This window comes from Gorilla gorilla, chromosome 3 (assembly GCF_029281585.2).
Source record: "Gorilla gorilla gorilla isolate KB3781 chromosome 3, NHGRI_mGorGor1-v2.1_pri, whole genome shotgun sequence".
Taxonomy (NCBI): domain Eukaryota; kingdom Metazoa; phylum Chordata; class Mammalia; order Primates; family Hominidae; genus Gorilla; species Gorilla gorilla.
In genome coordinates this window covers 118,552,094-118,570,886 of record NC_073227.2, presented here as the reverse complement: position 1 = coordinate 118,570,886, position 18,793 = coordinate 118,552,094, and the positions used below count along the sequence as shown (strand labels likewise).

General features: G+C 42.1%; 1 protein-coding gene across 11 annotated transcripts in view; it reads right to left on the bottom strand.

The window, feature by feature from the left end:
- RAP1GDS1 (Rap1 GTPase-GDP dissociation stimulator 1) overlaps nt 1-835 on the bottom strand; it is a 174,951-nt gene extending 174,116 nt beyond the window's left edge. For 3 of the 11 annotated variants that reach the window (XM_019025704.4, XM_019025707.4, XM_019025705.4), the window contains exon 1: nt 620-835. In XM_019025704.4, the coding sequence (XP_018881249.1) occupies nt 620-623 (4 nt within the window). In that variant the 5' untranslated portion in view covers nt 624-835. The remainder of the gene's footprint in view (nt 1-619) is intronic. The other 8 variants (XM_019025706.4, XM_055384680.2, XM_055384679.2 and 5 more) reach the window with 4 other exon arrangements.
- Nucleotides 836-18,793: the final 17,958 nt, after the last annotated feature.

Sequence of the window (18,793 nt, the reverse complement as noted above, 5' to 3'; positions counted from 1 at the left end):
GGCTCTATCCTGCCTCACGTTCCTCGTGGCCTCTGACAAGTCATCCTTTCAACCTATGAGGCTGTCCGCTCTCCCCCTTGGAAAACAATTTCCGTGCAGGTTGTAAGATCTCCCTCACAAACTACTTGCTTCCACTTCCCCGCCCGGGATGAGGAGTCTCCACGACGGGGAAAGGTCGCACTGACAGAGAAGGAAGTTACACAAAGTGGTCGTGGTCGGACCCGAGCCTCGAGCTCAGTAGACGCGGGGGAAAACGAAGCGGGCGGCCTCTGGAGAAACGGGGATGGAGCTGCAGATGCGAGCCCGCGAGGCAGGCTCCGTGGTGCCCGGGCACTGGCAGGAAGAATGGAGGAGGGGAGGCGAGGCTGCGAGGTGCCGGGGAGCGGGGCGGCGGTCCGGCCCGCGGCCGACCCCACCCCAGCCCGCGCTCGGGACCCTCCCAGCCCCGGCACCCGGCGTGCGTTCCGCGTGCGCCGACTCTCCCCGGAGGAACAACCACCGTCTCACACCCGGGGACTGGAGAAATCCGGCAACTTTGCGCGAGAAATGCTTCCCACCCTGCAGCACGCCGAGAAAGAAAAAAATGTCAGGCGATGACGGCGGAGGAAGGATGACTTACCCATGTTGCTCCCCGAGGGTGAGGAACCGGCGGGGCGAGGCGAAGGTCTCCGGTGCGGGCGGCGCGGCTCTGTGTCCTCCCTCTACCTCCGTTTCTCCCGCAGCCAGGGAGGGACCCGCGGGGGGCGGCCGCCGGGGAGGAGCAGCTGGTGCTGCTGCAGGCGGCGCGGCCGCGGCGGGGACGAGCGGCTGGGGGCGGGGCGGGGCGGGGCGGGGCGGGGCGGAGCGGGGCTGGCGGGCGCAGCCTGCGGCGGGCGCGGCTCCGAGCGGGCGGGCGGCGGAGGCGCGGGAGCCGGCCTGAAAAGCTCCGGCCCCGACTCGCGGCCCACGAGCGCCCCGCCCTCCCCACCGAGCATGCTCAGTGCCTTTTCCACCCCTCCCTCTGTGGCGAGCGAGGCTAAGCGTGCGGGTGGGCGTGTGTTTGCAGACCGGCTGCAGCCGCGGCGGAGGATCTTCATGGCGGCCGTCTGAGAGGCGGAGGGCGGGCCCGGAGAAAGCAGGGAATGGGGATATTGAGCCCGATCTGCTAGCAGAGGACTCACCGCTGCCTTGCTTTCCCACACTGACCCACCAACCCCTCACCCGGAACCCGGGCCTGCCTTCTTTACGGGACGACCGGGCCGCACAGGCCGGAATTAACCGGAGAAGAGGCTGGGCCGCCGCAGAGCCGGGAGGGGTGGTGGGAAGCCAAAGCTGACGCCCCGACACGAAGTTGGAAAGGACGTGTAGGCGACTAGGCCTGCGCCTCTTGGGGACACCTGAGGACGCCCGCTGGGCAGCTGGCTGAGGAGGGGCCGCCGGGAGGGCGCTCGATAGCAGGCGTGTCATTGGGACACTTAAGGCTGCTCTAGCTGTGGCCAGCTTAGAAACAAAGGTCCCGGCAGCGAGGAGAGCGCTCGCCCCAGGATTTCCTCGAAGAGTGTGTCGTTTCCCCCCCCCGGAGGAGCGCGGCCTTTCGTTCCCCGGAGGGCGCTGGAAAGGCCCTTTAACTGGGGTGCTGTCGGGCTCCATCCTGCTCTCTGTGAAAGCGGGAGGAACTACGTTCCCCAGTCTTGAAAATAAGCGTCCTGCTGGGTTGGCTGCGGCACTGCCAAAGCTAACCCGGCGGAGGTCCTGTGATCCCGGGGCCACCGCCCGCTCCCACCACCACCTCGGCCTCGGGGAGAACCTGAGCAGGGCTCTCCCACTGAGGGCGTCCTCCCGACTGGGCATGCACGTGAGGCCGGGGCTGGCTTCGGTCCTCTGCCCTGGGGTAGGAGGCTGGAGGAAACCGATTTCTCTGCACCCTAATCTTGCCCTGGCTCTCCTGAGTGGGGTGAGGAATCTGGTCGCTCTCCAAGGCAACAGTGACCGCAGTCCTTCAGGGGAGACGGTGCAGTCAGCAGTACAACCTGTTGGAGAAAGATAGCTGAATCGAGGTGTCTTTCCCCTGTCAACTTTCACTCGGTCAATCCAATGTTGAGAAAGGGCTTTTTTTGTTTGTTTTTTAATTAGTCGCCTATTCTCACAGTCATCAGTTTCTGCTTGGTGACTAGTATTTCGAGCACACAAATCAGAAGCGACCCTGTAATTTGTTAAGCAAAGAGCAGATTTTATGTGATTTTTCTACAGCAAGAAACGATAATTAAAAAGGTTTGGTGAAAAAGGAAATACAATTTAACTGCTGAAGTCAAATATATGGGACTTTTCTGATGCACGAGACTATCAGGCACCTCACTCTTAGGATGTTCTTCTTGTTTGCCTCTTAAAATAATCGCACTACATTAGTTCCCTAGGGCTGCCGTAACATACCACAAATTGGGTGACTTAAAACAACAAATTATTATCTCACAATTCTGGAGGCCAGAAGTTTGAAATCAAGGTGTAGGCAGGGCTGTACTCCCTCTGAGGGCACTGGGGAAGGATCTCGTCCATGCCTCTCCTAGCTTCTGGTAGTTTCTTGGCATATGGTAGCGTAACTCCAATCTGAACATGGCTGTTCTCCCAGTGTGCTTGTGTGTTCAAATTTCCCTTTTTAATAAGAACAGCAGTCATAACGGATTAGGGGCGAACCATCCTCCAGTATGACCTCATGGATGTTAATTATATCTGCAATGACCCTATTTCCAAATCAGGTCACATTCTAAGGTACTAAGGGTTAGGACTTCTACATATGAATCGGGCCAGCCTGGCCAACATGACGAAACCCCATCTCTAACTAAAAATACAAAACATTAGCCAGGGCCAGGCACAGTGGCTCACGCCTGTAATCCTAACACTTTGGGAGGCTCAGGAGGGCAGATCACTTAAGTCAGGAGCTGGAGATCAGCCTGGCCAACATGGCAAAACCCCATTTCTACTAAAAAATAAATAAAATAAATAAATTAGCTGGGCATGGTGGCACGTGTCTGTAATCCCAGCTACTTGGGAGGCTGAGGCAGGAGAATCGCTTGAACCTGGGAGGCGGAGGTTGCAGTGAGCTGAGATAGCACCACTGCACTCCAGCCTGGGCCACAGAGCAAGCAAGACCCTGTCTCAAAAAAAATAAAAATAAAAAAAAAGAATCAGGGAGGGGTACACAATTCAACCCATAATACACCAATGCAGACCCCACCCTCAGGGCCCCTCACTGCCCCCACATCTGCCATGTTACACATTCATTTTATTACTCCTCCAGAAGACCAGCCTGGGCCTTTGCATTGCTGCTCATCATTTTTTGTTCATCTCTCCTTAACACTCATTAATCTCTTCCAGATTCTCAAGTTAACTTGCTTTATTTTTCCTACTTCCTTATCTAATTATATATTACAATAATTTCATAGAGTATCTTCTATCATTTATTTGGATGTAAGCGTTGAAATTAACAAAAGCAGCTGAAGTGGCTTTCTCATCTCCCATCTGACACTAGTTAAAGTGCCTTTTTTGTTCTACTTCAATCTACAAGCCATCTCCTTAGCCTTCCTGCCAATTAAAACCAAAGGATTGTTCAGGCTTAGTGCATATACTGAGTCCTAATGCACCGGTGTTGTAACCATAGTGAGAACCAATACTGATTGTTATATGCAGAAGTGAATTACTTCCAGACTGGTATATTGCCTACTCCTTGCACACACAATGCCACCTCCCTTCCCGTCTCCTTTCTTGTTCTATTATAAGAATATAATGTTTCTGTCTCATATCTTTACTTTCTTCCTTTATGTCTTTATTCAAAAGTTACCTGCATGATGTCTTCCCTAGTTATCTTATCTAAAATTTCAACACTCCTTCCCATTTCATATCCCCACTTCTATACTTTATTTTTTTTTCCTTAGCAGTTATCAATAAGATAATATATATTTTGCTTTTGGACTGTCTCCCACATTTAAATGTAAGTTCTCCTAGGGAAATAATTTTTGTCTGCTGTATTTACCATTATAACCCCCGTGCCTAAATAGTGCTAGCACATAGCAAGTTTTTAATAAAAATTTGCTAGGTATGGTGGCTCACACCTATAATTCAAGCACTTAGGGAGCCCGAGGAGGGAGGATCACTTGAGGTCAGGATTCTGAGAGCAGCCAGTACAAGATAGCAACACCTTATCTCTACATCTCCTGACATCCCTGATGTCAAGAGACTCTTCCAAAATCGATCTACTAATACCCATACTGTATGTTAGGCAATGGTCAGGATTTTATCAGGCCTGCTGCAAAACAAAGGAAGTTCTGGCCCAGTGCAAAGGTTTTCAACTTCAATCTAGGAAATGTCATATTTATAAAGTATCACAGATTTATTTGAATAACAATTTCTGTTGAAAATTGGTTTATGATTACTAAATAGCTGTTATGGGGGAGTATCAAGGAAAATGTCTTTTAGAAAAGATCAGAAGCAGTACATTTTGGCAAGACTTATAACTTACCTCATTGATGCATGTAAGCTTAAAGAGGTTAGAAGGTGATTTAAATTCTTTAGAGGAAATCTATTGGGAGGGGCAACACAACAAGAAGTGGAAAGAGAGGAGAGAATGTTCTTTAAAAGTATAATAGGGAACTGATTGCCTCCTGTTCACCATGATGTTCTGAATATCATTTAAGGGAATTTCACTGGAGTAGTTAATTGAACTTTGCGGTGATAGAAAATGATTCGGCAGTGAACAGCCTTCTGCCTAAACTGTTTATTTTTCAGAGACTTCATTGGTGAGATCAAGTTAGTCCAGGTTGAACAACTGAAATGTCTTAACCTCAATGTAACCTCTTTCTCCCCCGCTCTCCATTTATTTAATATTTTAGCCATTTTCTAAATGTTGTAAAATCTAAATTGTTTTCATAGGCTGTCACCTCAAACTAATGTCTACATGTTTCAAGCAACAACAGACCTAGATTACATACAGTTTTTAGATGGGATATACCACTTTAAAATCAGTCATGTAGTTATTGAACATTTCTTCTGAGCTCAGCACTGTGCTAGATGCTATAAAAGAACAGCTATAAGGGCCAGGCGCGGTGGGTCATGCCTGTAATCCCAGCACTTTGGGAGGCCGAAGTGGGTGGATTACGAGGTCAGGAGATCGAGACCATCCTGGCTAACATGGTGAAACCCCATCTCTATTAAAAATACAAAAATAAGCCAGGCAGGGTGGCGGGCGCCTGTAGTCCCAGCTACTCGGGAGGCTGAGGCAGGAGAATGGCGTGAACCCGGGAGGCAGAGCTTGCAGTGAGCCGAGATCGTGCCAGTGCATTCCAGCCTGGGCGACAGAGCGAGACTTCGTCTCAAAAAAAAAAAAAAAAAAAAAGAAATAGCTATAAGTACATATCATGCAAAACAAGAGAGTAAGAACAATCTCTCTTAAAAGTCTCTTCCTACTAGTCAAAGATAGCTGTATAAGGAGAACATACCTGAAGAATGGATAGAATTTTTCCGAGAAAGGCTGGGAAGAAAAGAATTTACTCCAAGACAGGGAAACAGCATGTGGTAAGACACCTATATGCCATATTCATAAGACCATTAAAAAGGGTACATATTGGCCGGGTGCGGTTGCTCACACCTGTAATCCCAGCACTTTGGGAGGCCGAGGCAGGCGGATCACTTGAAGTCAGGAGTTCAAGACCGGCCTGGCCAACATAGTGAAACCTCATCTCTACTAAAAATACAAAAATTAGCTGGGCGTGGTGGCGCGTGCCTGTGGTCCCAGCTACTTGGGAGACTGAGGCAGGAGAATCACTTTAACCCAGGAGGTGGAGGTTGCGGTGAGCCAAGATCACACCACTGCACTCCAGCCTGGGTGAGGGAGTGAGACTCTGTCTCAAAACAAAACAAAACAAAACAAAAAAAACAAAAAAACGATGCAGGGGTACTTATTGTGGCATCTTGAGAAATAAGATTAAAAATTTAGTATGAAGAACAGATTGTGAGGGGCTGAAAAAGCCAGCCAGAGGAATTTAAACTTGTTAAGTTAGGAAATAAACCATTGAAAGTTTCTTGAGAAATGGAATAGCATGGCAAAAACAGTATAGAAGGAGGAGAAATAGTGCATCAAAGAAAGTAATTTTTATTGTTATTTAATATTATAATTTTAGTAATTATTGTAATTTTTTCTTTTTCTTTTTCTTTTTTTTTTTCGAGACGGAGTTTCATTCTGTTGCCCAGGCTGGAGTGCAATGGCAATCTTGGCTCACCGCAACCTCCACCTCCTGGGTTCAACCGATTCTTCTGCCTCAGCCTCCTGAGTAGCTGGGGCTACAGGCGCCCACCACCACACCCAGCTAATTTTTGTATTTTCAGTAGAAATGGAGTTTCACCATATTGGCCAGGCTGGTCTCGAACTACTGACCTTGTGATCCACCCACCTCAGCCTCCCAAAGTGTTGGGATTACAGGTGTGAGCCACCGTGCCCAGCCGTAATTATTGTAATTTAAGTAATATTGAGAGATGCATCATTCTGTCTGGGAATTAGGTATACAGGGTGAATTTTTGGTCCTGAAAGAGTATAGTGATAGAGACAGACAGGTAAATAGTTAAAATATAGTGCTACAACTACCACAATGCGGTAGTGTGGAAGAATATGGGTATAACATTTAACTGTATCATAGAAAACCTCCTGGAGAAGAAGCTATCTGAGCAGAGACCTGAAGAATGAATAGAGTCAACTATGCAGAGGGCTAAATGTACACAGACCTGGAGGCAAGAGTTTGAATCTTTAAGAAACCTGCAAGCAGTGTTTTCTGGCTAGCATGAAGCATGCAAAGATGTAGGAAAGAGAGAAGGTCATGCGACAAGAATGGAGAAGTTAGAGGGATCAAATCTTGTAGGGCCTTGACATCTGACTTAGGATATTGGACAGTATCCTAAGGGAATCAGGGAGCCATTAGAGGATCTTAAGCTTAAAAGCGACATTGTTAAATTTATATTTTAGTAGTCGCAAAGTAGAAAATGGCTAAGAATGGAGTGTAGACCAGAGACTGAGAGACTATTAAGAGACTCTCATAATATTCCAGGTATGAGCTGAACTAAAATAAAAGCAGTGGGGCTAGACAGTAATGGACAATCTTGAGAAATATCAAGGAAGTGGTATTGGCTTGATGATTGATTAGAGGTTGTGTGGAATTATTTATGTGTCAGAAATTCTCATATATTACTATTAAATAATGTAATAGTGCTATGTATGAGGTATTATTATGTCAGCTTTACAAATAATGAAAAATGCTCAGAGGTTAAATAATTTAACTTAGGATCTATAACTAATAAGTAAAAAAAAGCAGAAGTAAAATCTAAGCCTCTTTGGCTCAGATCCTCACAGCAAAAAAAAAATGCAGATAAATGTGTTGAGGGAAAATGCCTTATATTTTGTGTGACCTCCACACATTAAAAAATAATACAATGTTATAAAATACCTTTATTTCAATAAAAATGTTCATGCCTTTAAAATATGATTTATTAATATTTGTTCCTACTTCTCTTAAATTTACAGATATAAGAAGAATCTCTGCATTACTATCATATCATTTTATGAATGGATGTTTAACAAAGATACTTTTAAGACATAGGTTCAGTTATTCTTGAAATAATATTTAGCCTATTTTATAATAATTTCAATTGGCTTTGCCATTCTGCCCACCTCAGTTTTTAAATGGTTCTTAAGAGTGAGATCCACTCAGAGAAGAATGAACTCTCATTTTAAAGAAGCCTGACTGAGTTTTCTCACATCATTGTGTCTTCTACATTTCATAATAATGAGAAAGTTGTGCCAAAGTAAAATAAGAGGTGGCTTGAGAACATCAAGAAACCTGATAGCTGACAACGTTACCATAGAAAGGGAGTCGAAGAAATGAGAATGCTGAGTCTCATTCTACCACTAACTACCTCTGATAGTTAATTTTGTCTCTCTGAGCAGTTGACTTTGTCTCTGGCTCTCATATTTCCTGTTTGTAAAAATCGTGAATTATAGTATCTGCATACTATAATGTCAAGGGGAGAAGCCATGAATTGTCTTTCAAATGTAAGAAATATATTTCTCATAGAGTTTGGTTCTAGTAGAGGGATTTAGTTCTACCACCTAAAATGATCTCCACTCTCCACCCTCCACCCTACCTACCTACATGTACACATGCTCACAGACTCACTGAAGACATCCTCCACGTCTTAAAGCATTCCATTCTTTCTCTCTGGGACTAGCCTGAGGGAAAACTGGGAAGTAACTGAAATTTGTCCTTGATGCTCTTGGAATTATTTGTGTCAGAAACTTTCATATAATACTAACCACATAAGTTAGTTATGTTACAGACAAGGACATGGAGAATCAAAATATTTTAATTCGTTTGTCTAATGTCACATGACCAATACAATGTAGAATTGGAATTTGAACAAGGTCTGTTTGATTTCAAAGTCCATGGTCTTTCCATTTCATCACCCTGCCTTGGGTGAATTTGTTCCTTAACCCTAAGCTCACCTCCACTGTGACATTCCATGAGAAAGAGAAGTCTATAACTTACCTACTTCTCCACACTGGCATGGTTACCTGTCTGGTTCAGTTTCTATCTAGAAGTGCTTTCCTTTCCAGAGTGATAGGAAGCTAGTCAAGTAATCTATGCCAATAGGCTTATAACCATCTCTTCCAAAGTCTTGTGAAATAGCTATATGTGTTTTAGGAGTGGTCTTTTAGGCAAAAATAAAGTGCAATTGACCCTTGAACAACACAAGGTTGAATGTCATGGGTCCACATATACCTGGATGGGTCCACATATACCTGAGATAATTGACTGCTTATGTTATCAGTAATGTCAACAAGTAAGCTATTAGTAGCTAGGTTTTAAGGCAGTCAAATTAAAGTTACATAGAGACTTTTGATGGGGATTTGGGGGACAGTGCTCCTAACTCCTGAATTGTTCAAGGGTCAGCTGTAATTCAAAACGATGTTTCTGATGAGATTATCTTGCTTCCTTCATATACTTCTATGTAGCTTGAGTTGCCAGTAATTACTCATCCTCCCTTCTCTTAGGGTTTTTCTAGATCCTCTTGAAGTCTCTGCCATCTCCTTTTCAAGGATCCTCTTTTATCTCCTTGAAAGTTCACCTGAAGACTCATTTCCTTTAGGAGACATTTTCTAATTTAATCTCAACCAGTCCTGATTAAGCAATTCTTGGTATTTACAAAAGTTCTATAATAAAAGCTGGCTTATTCAGCCTTCTGAATAGGAAAGCCTCATTAACCAGCATGTCTACTTACCTACAGTTCACTAATAATTGATTCTCACATGCCGATCTTGAGGGGCTGCAAGATTCTAAAATATTAAAGGCTGAATAAAGTTTGCTTAATGTAGTTGTGTTAGTTTCTTATGGCTGCCATATCAATTACCCCAGATTTAGTGGCTTCAAACCACACAAATTTATTGTCTTACAATTCTGGAGGTCAGAAGTCCAAAATGGATCTCACTGGGCTAAAATCAAGGTGTGGGCAGGGCTGTATTTCTTTCTGGAGGCTTTAGGGGACAGTCTGTTTCCTTGCCCTTTCAAGCTTCTGGATGCTGCCCTCATTCCTTGGTTTGTGACCCCTGCCAGCCAGCAGTCACATCACTCAACCTTTGCTGCTGTAATCACATGTTTCATCCTCCTGCCTCTTTCTTTCCCTTATGAAAACCCTTGTGATTATATCCAGTCTGCCTGGATAATCCAGGATAATCCCACGCTTCTTAATTTATCCAAAACCCCTTTTGCCACATAAGGTGCCATATTCACAGGGTCTAGGGATTAAGACATGCATGTGGACATCTTAGGAGAGTGGGGCAGGGCATTCTTTTGCTTATCTCAGTAGTTAATATCAAGTTTATTTTGTTCCAATTTTTTAAAATTAGTAAGAACCTATATGTATAGATGATACATATGTGATACGTATATGTAAATTTATTTAATAAATGTATTAACTTTCTCTAATCATGCTGGAAAATAGACTTTTCTTACTTTTTATTTTATACGTATGATTTAATCATTTCATTGACATACATTTTTGTCTTTTCAGATGTACCATAAATTTCCTTTTTATGTCCTTTTTTCCCTCCTAAAACTTAATCAAAGTTCCATGATGTAATTTTTTGGTTTTTTTTTTTGAGGTGGAGTCTCGCTCTGTCGCCCAGGCTGGAGTGCAATGGTGCTATCTCGGCTCACTGCAAGCTCTGCCTCCCGGGTTCACACCATTCTGCTGCCTCAGCCTCCCGAGTAGCTGGGACTACAGGCACCCGCCACCATGCCTGGCTAATTTTTTGTATTTTTAGTAGAGAAGGGGTTTCTCTGTGTTAGCCAGGATGGTCTCCATCTCCTGACCTCGTGATCCACCCGCCTTGGCCTCTCAAAGTGCTGGGATTACAGGTGTGAGCCACCGCGCCTGGCCGGTTCCATGATGTAATTTTCAATAAACATCATTAACTTGACCCCTGCATTCTTGAAGTAACATCTCTCTATGGCATTTGCACTTTTGGAACTTGGTTTTTATGACAAAAAGAGAAACAATTTCTGCTTATGTGGGAACAAAACAATTACTGAAACATGAAAAATTCACATGGAAATGAATTGAAATAAATACTTTGTAATTATCAAGTCAGAAAACCAGGTATTAATTCTAAATTGCTAGTTCCATGTAATCATTCATTTATTCAACAACTACTTATTACTACCTACTGTGATTTAAGTCCTGAAGATACAATAGTGAACAAGAAAGACCTGTTCCCTCATTGAGTACATTTGAGTGAGGAGGACAATCAATAAGCAAATAAACAAACAAACTACAAATAAAGATATGATAAATACTGTGAGGAAAGCAGATAAGGAGCCGTGATTGACAAAAATGGCAGTGGAGAAACACCTTTATGTAACATTTTGTGTGTGAAGGCCACCCTTTGAGCATGATAATTAATGTAAGACCCAAAGATAAGAAAGAGCCAATCATGAAAAAGCCAGAGAAGAAACATTTTAGGTAGAGGGAGCTGCAAGCGCAAAGCACAACAAGAAAATTGTGGCTATGTTTTAGGAAATTAAAGAAGGCCAGAGTAATTGAAGCCTAGTAAACAGGGGAGAATGGCAAAAAATGAAGTTGCAGTGGCAGAGAAAAGTCAAATTATGTGAAAGTTGGCACTTTAGTGGGTGCCAAAAAATAAAAGTCCTCTGTGTTACTCCAGAATTTGGAACCAAGATGGGAGATGAGACTCAAGAGTTACCAGATGAAGATCAAAATGGCAGCTTTATTACTGAGTCTGCTGATTGGAGAATTGCAGCCAAATGGGCTTCCAAATACTCCTCCCACTGTCATCACCCTGAATACATTTACCTCTCTATTGTCCCAGGCAGAGCGGAACTGCAGGCTTTCCTTCCAGGGGCAGGCTAGTAAGTCACTGGCAGAGAATTAAGCCATTTTCAAGGAAAGAACCCAATAAGACACACATGCTCAATTTCTCTTCCCCTCTCACCAATGAGAGGATTCTCTCTTCCCCTCAGGGAGAGAAAGGAGTACTAAGGGATGAGAGTAGATGAGGCAGTTAATGAGAGGGACCAGGAATGTTTCCATGGTCTTCTTCCTTTGATAGAAAGTTCTCTCCTCTCTATGAAATGTGTGGAGTGGGGGTAAATATTATCCTTACACTCCTATCAGATGGGTCTTTTAGGCCACGTTTTGGAATCAGAATTTCATTTTAAATACTAAAAGAAAGCATTGAAAGCGTTTTACCCATAAAGCTACATAGACCGACCGACAATTTGGAAAGATCACTCTGGCAGCTATGGAGATAAGTGGAAATAAGGTGAGCTTCCAGGAGGCTGTTGCAGAGATCAGGGTGAGACATGCAGAGGCTGCACCAGGGCAGTTGTGGTGGAGAAGGAGAAAAACAAGCTTTTCTACAGGTAGAAAAGCTGGGGCTTGCTGATGAATTGGATTTAGAAGAGAATGTAAAGGAGGAGTTCAGGTTAAATATTAAAGTCCTGGTTTAAGTGATTGGATGAATGACCACGTCATGTACTGAAATAAGGAAAACTGGGAGAGAAATAAGATGGCAACAGAATTATACTCTGGATTTGCCAACGTGAAAATTGTTGGTGAGTCAGCAAGAATAATTTCTGTGAATACTGGGAAGGGAAGTTAGATTTAGAGTTTGAAGAACTAGTAAATGATTGTGTGTGTACACACACTTTTTAAAAGAAGTTATGCTGTGGAGGTGAGCAGAGAAATGGCATAGTAGGGGAAATATGAGATTTTAAAATATTTTTTGTTGTTGTTTTACACTGAAGGAAATGATCTGTTGGTGACACAGGGTAGACAGAATAACTAGAGGTACAAAACTTTTGGAGAGGCAAGAGTGGGTGAGGATCCTGAGAGAAGGACACCCAACGTGAAACTTTGTAACAGAAATGAAGACCATGCATATACAGGGGGGTTGGTAGATTTGATGTCAAGAAGATGGAAAGTCTCCACTGAATAACTTCGATTATATTTATGAAGCAAGAGAAGGGGTCATTAATGGAAGGTAAGAGAAGGGGCATGGGAGATAGAAGATTTGAGGAGAGAAGAGAGCATGAAGTCGTTGTGTCCAAAATTATGATTGCAAACCTAAGGCAGAAATAAAGTAGTATTTGCTGGGCAGTGTTGAATGGCCATTTAAGTTTTGGAATCATTGATGAAGAGTTTAGTATGTCAGCCTGGTCGTGTTATTTTCCTCAACAATATTTCATTGTTTATTTGAGGTCCTGATGTGGCCAAGGAATGGTTGCAGTGCAAGTAATAGCACATGTGAACTGAAAGGATAAAATGTTTAAAATTTATATTTCAGAGGTGTTTCCGTTTGTAAGTTTTAGGGTGTGACCATGGGAACAGGTGGTTAAGGAGGAGTAGGGAAAAAATTAAGAAGTCTAGAAACTGAGAGAAAGGTTACTAGCTGAGTCATCACATGGGTGTGATGTATTGGGCCTGTAGTAGGTGGGGTGTGAGGGAAAAAGCAGATGTCACTTGAGAGGACTACTGGGTAAAATTTTGTCCTCAAATGGAAAGTTACTTAAAGTCAAAAATTTGAAGGGAAAATTCCCAGAGGATTGAGTATGTAAGAGAGGGTTTTGTTATGTATTGCTGCCCAATAGACCATGTGAAAACTCAGTGTTTTAAAATAACAATTTTATTATCCCTCAAGATACTGTAGGTTGACTGGGCCCGGCTGGGTGATTCTTCTGATTCACATGATGTTAAATGGAGCTGAAATCACTGGAGGCTTTGATAGGGCTGAAACAGCCAAAATGGCTCATTCACATAACTGGTACCTGCTTTAGTGGAGATGGTGGGATAGCTGGGCTCAGGTAGGATGGCTAGTTCTCTCTCTCTCTCTCTCTCTCTCTCTCTCATCTCAAGGTCTCTCTTTCTTCACATGAACCTTCCAGCAGTATAGCTGGACTTTTTACATGGCAGCTCAGGGCTTGCAAAAGTGCAAAGGTAGAAGCTGCTAGGCCTCCTTGAGACTTAGACCCAGAATTGGCACAGTATCACTTCTGCCTTTTTCTTTTGATTAAATTGAAGCACAAGGCCAATCCAGATTCAAGAGAAGGGACTCACAATGATATCAGTACCAGGAGATGTGATCCAATGGGAAACATCTGTGGATATTAGCTACAACAGGAAGTTTATTGATCCTAGATCCAGAATTTTTTGAGGGTAGATTGGAAAGGCTGAGGTAGAATTGATGGTTCAGTTTAGAAGATTACAAAGCAGTATGGGAATGAAAGAGCAAATTGTGGTAGATGACAGAGGGACTTCTACCTCCCAACATAACAGAAGTAAACAGAAATTTGAGGCATGACGGGAGTAGTTCTACTAAAGCAGTGATTTCCAAATTTCTTTATGATCATGCACCCCTTACTAAAATTTGTGAACACTCCTCAAATATTATAATTACATAATTATTAATTATATATATTTAATAATATTTTGGCCAGGCTTGGTGGCTCATGCCTGTAATCTCAGCACTTTGGGAGGCCAAGGTGGGTGGATCACTTGAGGCAGGAGTTCAAGGCCAGCCTGGCCAACGTGGTGAAACCCCGCCTGTATTAAAAACACAAAAGTTAGCCAGGGCATGGTGGTGCATGCCTGTAATCCCAGCCACTCGGGTGGCTGAGGCACGAGAATCACTTGAACCCAGGAGGCAGAAGTTGCAGTGAGCTGTGATAGTGCAACTGCACTACAGCTTGGGCAACAGAGCAAGACTCTGTCTCAAAGAAACAAGCAAACAAATATTTTACTGTAATATATACTTTGTAAAAGAACCAAAAACAAAAATTAAGAATGGTGAGATAAATATTAAATAATATTTTTCAAATTATTTTATATTGCTTATCAATAGTTTAATAACATTTTTGCCTTTTCTGGTGAGAACAATTTGACTAAAAATGCGTCATCAATTTAAAAAATCTTGATTTTATACCTTGTGATACTGTGGCTCAGAAGTCTGGTTCTAAGTTCAGTGTATTCCCATGTTGGTTTTAATAGCTATTTTACCTGAAAGAGCTATCTCACAAAAATAAGTACAGCCAGATGGAAGAAGTGCACCATTAGTTGTGCTTGCTAAATCATGACATTCATTTTTTCAGTCCCATCCCCAATTATGCAAAGAGTTTTATTGAAATTCAGGTAGCAAATATATATCATCCCCAATATCAGTCACTTTTTCTTGCAAACTAATCAGAAGTTATTGCATTTTTGTATTTTTAAGAAATGGGTTCAAAACATATTGAAACTACTCATTTGGAAGATCTTTTACAAACAGTTCTTAAAACTCTATTATTTCCAAGTTTTTTAATGTGCAGATATTAAGAGTTTCTACATTTAAATTGTTTTCAGCAATAAAATTAGATAATGTTGGAATATTTTCAAGTTTCTATTTTAAAAATTCTCTCTCCATAGCACAAACGTCTTTTGAACAGCAGCCATTTTCTCCTTCATTATTAAAAATGTCATCTTTACCTTGAAAGAACTGATTAAGAATATTATTTTTAAAAAATCTGACAGTCACTTGTATTCACAGAAAAGGTCAGCATACTAGGAACACTTGTTAAAATGTTTAAAAGATAGGTGTTGCTACTCAGCTTTTAGTTGGATAGTCCTTTCTGCAAGGTAACTGGTGAACTGGTTACTATGTGGTAAAAAAAAATTTTCATGATCAGCCCTTGTCTTATTACAAAGTATCACAATGACTCTATTATTATTTCAAAGATCTTACTTTATAAAAAATAACCACATTGACAGTGTTCTATGTAGCACACAAATTGTGGTACAGTATAAACATAAACTGTGGTACAGTGTAGTACATAGAAGAGGAATGAATTTATGATGGTCTTGCTGCCAAGCCCTACTGGGGCTACCTTCTGTACTATATTTGACTTCTGGAACATGTGAGAACAACAGTGTTAGTCATTGTGTATTAGAAAAACATAAATCCTTCCATATTTTCTAGATACAAAATAAAGTACAAAGTCTGTACTTTATGTGAAATTTATAGAAAATAAAGTTTATACTTATAAAGTATACATTTTCTCCTTGCTTCCCATTGTTTTGTTTTGCACACCCCGTGTTAGAAACTACATTCTTTGAGGATGAGGAGAGTGGATATTTTGCTCTAGCAACATGGTCATATTGAAAACAGTAAAACAGCTCAGTAAAACAGTGACTTGGGTGACTAAAGGTTCCAGGTTCTCAAGACACCTGGTATGGTAGAGAATTCATGCCAAAACATCTTACTGCAGTACATTTATTAAGTACCAACTACATACAGACAATCGTTTAAACAATGACTTTTTTTTTTTTTTTTTTGAGACGGAGTCTCACTCTGTCACCAGGATGGAGTGCAGTGGCACGATCTCGGCTCACTGCAACCTCCGCCTCCAGGTTCAAGCGATTCTCCTGCCTCAGCCTCCTGAGTAGTTGGGACTACAGGCGCGCACCACCATGCCCAGCTAATTTTTGTATTTTTAGTAGAGATGGGGTTTCACCATGTTGGCCAAGATGGTCTTGATCTCTTGGCCTCATGATTCACCTGCCTTGGCCTCCCAAAGTGCTGGGATTACAGGCGTGAGCCACCGTGCCCAGCCAATGACTTTTACATTGAAGGAAAGGAACTGGACAGGAGAGAGAAGAATGAAGAAATTGATACTGGTGGTTTATTTTTCTCACACAAAATTTTTAACCACCAAATCAGCGAGAATTAAAGCTCTTAGTATTTGACAAGACCTCTAGATGATAAAGAGATCTGCTGTAACTCCTAGTCTTCGGGTGTATATTACATACATTTATTTATTTGTTCACTCATTCACTTAATGTTTGTCCCAGAACTTCTGGCATACATTTTGTTTTTTGTCTTTGTTTCGTTTTTTATATACAGAATGACATTCAAAACACACATTTTAGAAGTGAGACAAATGTGTTTCAAGGATTCACCAAATTTTACACTAGTAGTGAACAATAAGCTAAGCACCCAGGTTTTCCACCAAAAATGCTTCTTTTAAGAAGTTCTTCAGTTACTGAGATGGAATTTAATCAGGCATAAAATGCTCAAAATAAAACACAGACATCCCCCCAAACAAAAAAGCACAACAGGACTTGTGCCATCAGGGGAAAAGCATGACATCCAGTTGCTGAAGTCAGATAACAGTATGCCGAGTTCAGAAATGACTGGTGGGTGGCTTGCAGCACTAGAAGTATCACTCAAAAGAAGAAAGTTCTTGGAAACGGTTGTCTTCTTAAAACAAATAAGCACATTGGACCAGTGTCTTACAGGCAAATCCTAGAATTTCTACATGCAGTAACATAGGAAAAGAAGATCTTTTTGGTTGTTTGGGAGCAATTATAAAATGGGCATTGGATGTAGGAGTCTGCAACTTAGTGGAGAAGAGTTCATGCTCTGTTTTTTTCTCATAATTCAGAGGCTCCTTCTCCTCTGCTGTCCTCTAAATACTGGTGGCCTCCCTTCCCTTTTTTTCTCTTCTCTTCTCTCTTCTACACACTTTCCCTGAATGTCTCCATTTACTCCCAAGACTATATGCCATCTCTGATCTTGACACTGAGCTCCAGATGTGTATATCCAGTTACCTATAATGATACTTCCTCTTGCGTATCATAAACAATTCAATTTTTATGTGGTCAAAATAGAAATTTTGATTATCCTCTCACCCTCAGTCTGCTCCTTTCCCATTCCTTACCATCTCATTTTATTTAAACCAAAAACCTAGAAGCCATTGTCAGGTATTTTTTTCTTTTTAGACAAAGTTTTGCTTTTGCTGCCCACGCTGGAGTGCAGTGGCACCATCTTGTCTCACTGCAACCTCTGCCTCCTATGTTCAAGTGATTCTCCTGTCTCAGCCTCCTGAGTAGCTGGGATTACAGGCATGTGCCACCACACCCAGCTAATTTTTGTATTTTTAGCAGAGACGGGGTTCACCATGTTGGCCAGGCTGGTCTTGAATTTCTGACCTCAAGTGATCTGCCTGCCTTGACCTCCTAAAGTGCTGGGATTACAGGCATGAGCCACCGCACCTGGCCTTAGAAGTCACTGTTGATTGTCCTTTTTCTTTCTCTGTTGCCCTCACATTCGATCCGTTGAATTTCTCCTTCTTTCAAAACATATTTTGCATCTATCCAATTCTACTGTTATACCATCTTGGTCCAAGCCACCATCTTCTCATGTCTAAACTTTTTGAAGAGCCTCCCAGTTAGTCTTCGTTCCTTTTATCTTGCCCACTTACAATCTAATCTCCGTAGAACAGTCAGAACCATCATTATAAAACGTAAATCAGGTCCATCACTCCCAAGCTTAAAACCTTCCGAAAACCTCCTACTTCACTGATGTGGTTTGGATTTGTGTCCTTGACAAATCTCATGTTGAAATGTAATCCCTAGCATTGGAGGTGGGAGATGTTTAGATCATTGGAGAATATCACTCATGAATGGCTTAGCACTGTCCTCTTGGTGATGAGTGAGTTCACACTAGATCTGGTTGTTTAAAAGTGTGCAACACTTCCCACTCTCTTTCTCTCTTGTTCCTGCTCTGGCTATGTGATGAGCTTACTCCCACTTTACCTTCAGCCATAACTAAAAACTTGCCGAGGCTTCCCTAGAAACTGAGCAGATACAGGAGCTGTGCTTGTACAGCCTGCAGAATTGTGAGCCAATTAAACCTCTTTTCTTTATAAATTATCCAGTCTCAGGTATTCCTTTATAGCAACACAAGAACAGACTAATACACTCACTTAAAAGAAAACCCAAATTTTTTACCCTGCTAGTAAGACCTCAAGTGATCTATCCTATGCTTGTATTTTTGTCATCATTTTAAATCTTTCCCCTTACACTTTGTTTCCCGAACATGCCAAGCACATTCCTACCTTAGATATTCTCTCAGTAAGGAATGCTCTTTCCTCAGATATTTCTATAACTGCCTCCTTCTTGTCATTCCCATCACAGATCAAGTATCTTGGAAGAATTCAGTTGCCTCATTTTTATAATGTATACAAACAAACAAATCTAAAATCGTCATTCTATCACATCATCCTATTTTATTGTATTATAGCCTTATTCTTTACTGGTATTTTGTTATTTTGTTTGCTTGTTTGTTTTTTCTCTGTGCTAGAGTGAGACAACAATGAAAACAAGGATTTTGTCTTTGTTGTTAACTGTCACTGTTAGAACAGTGCCTGGCATGATTTTCTTTTAAACA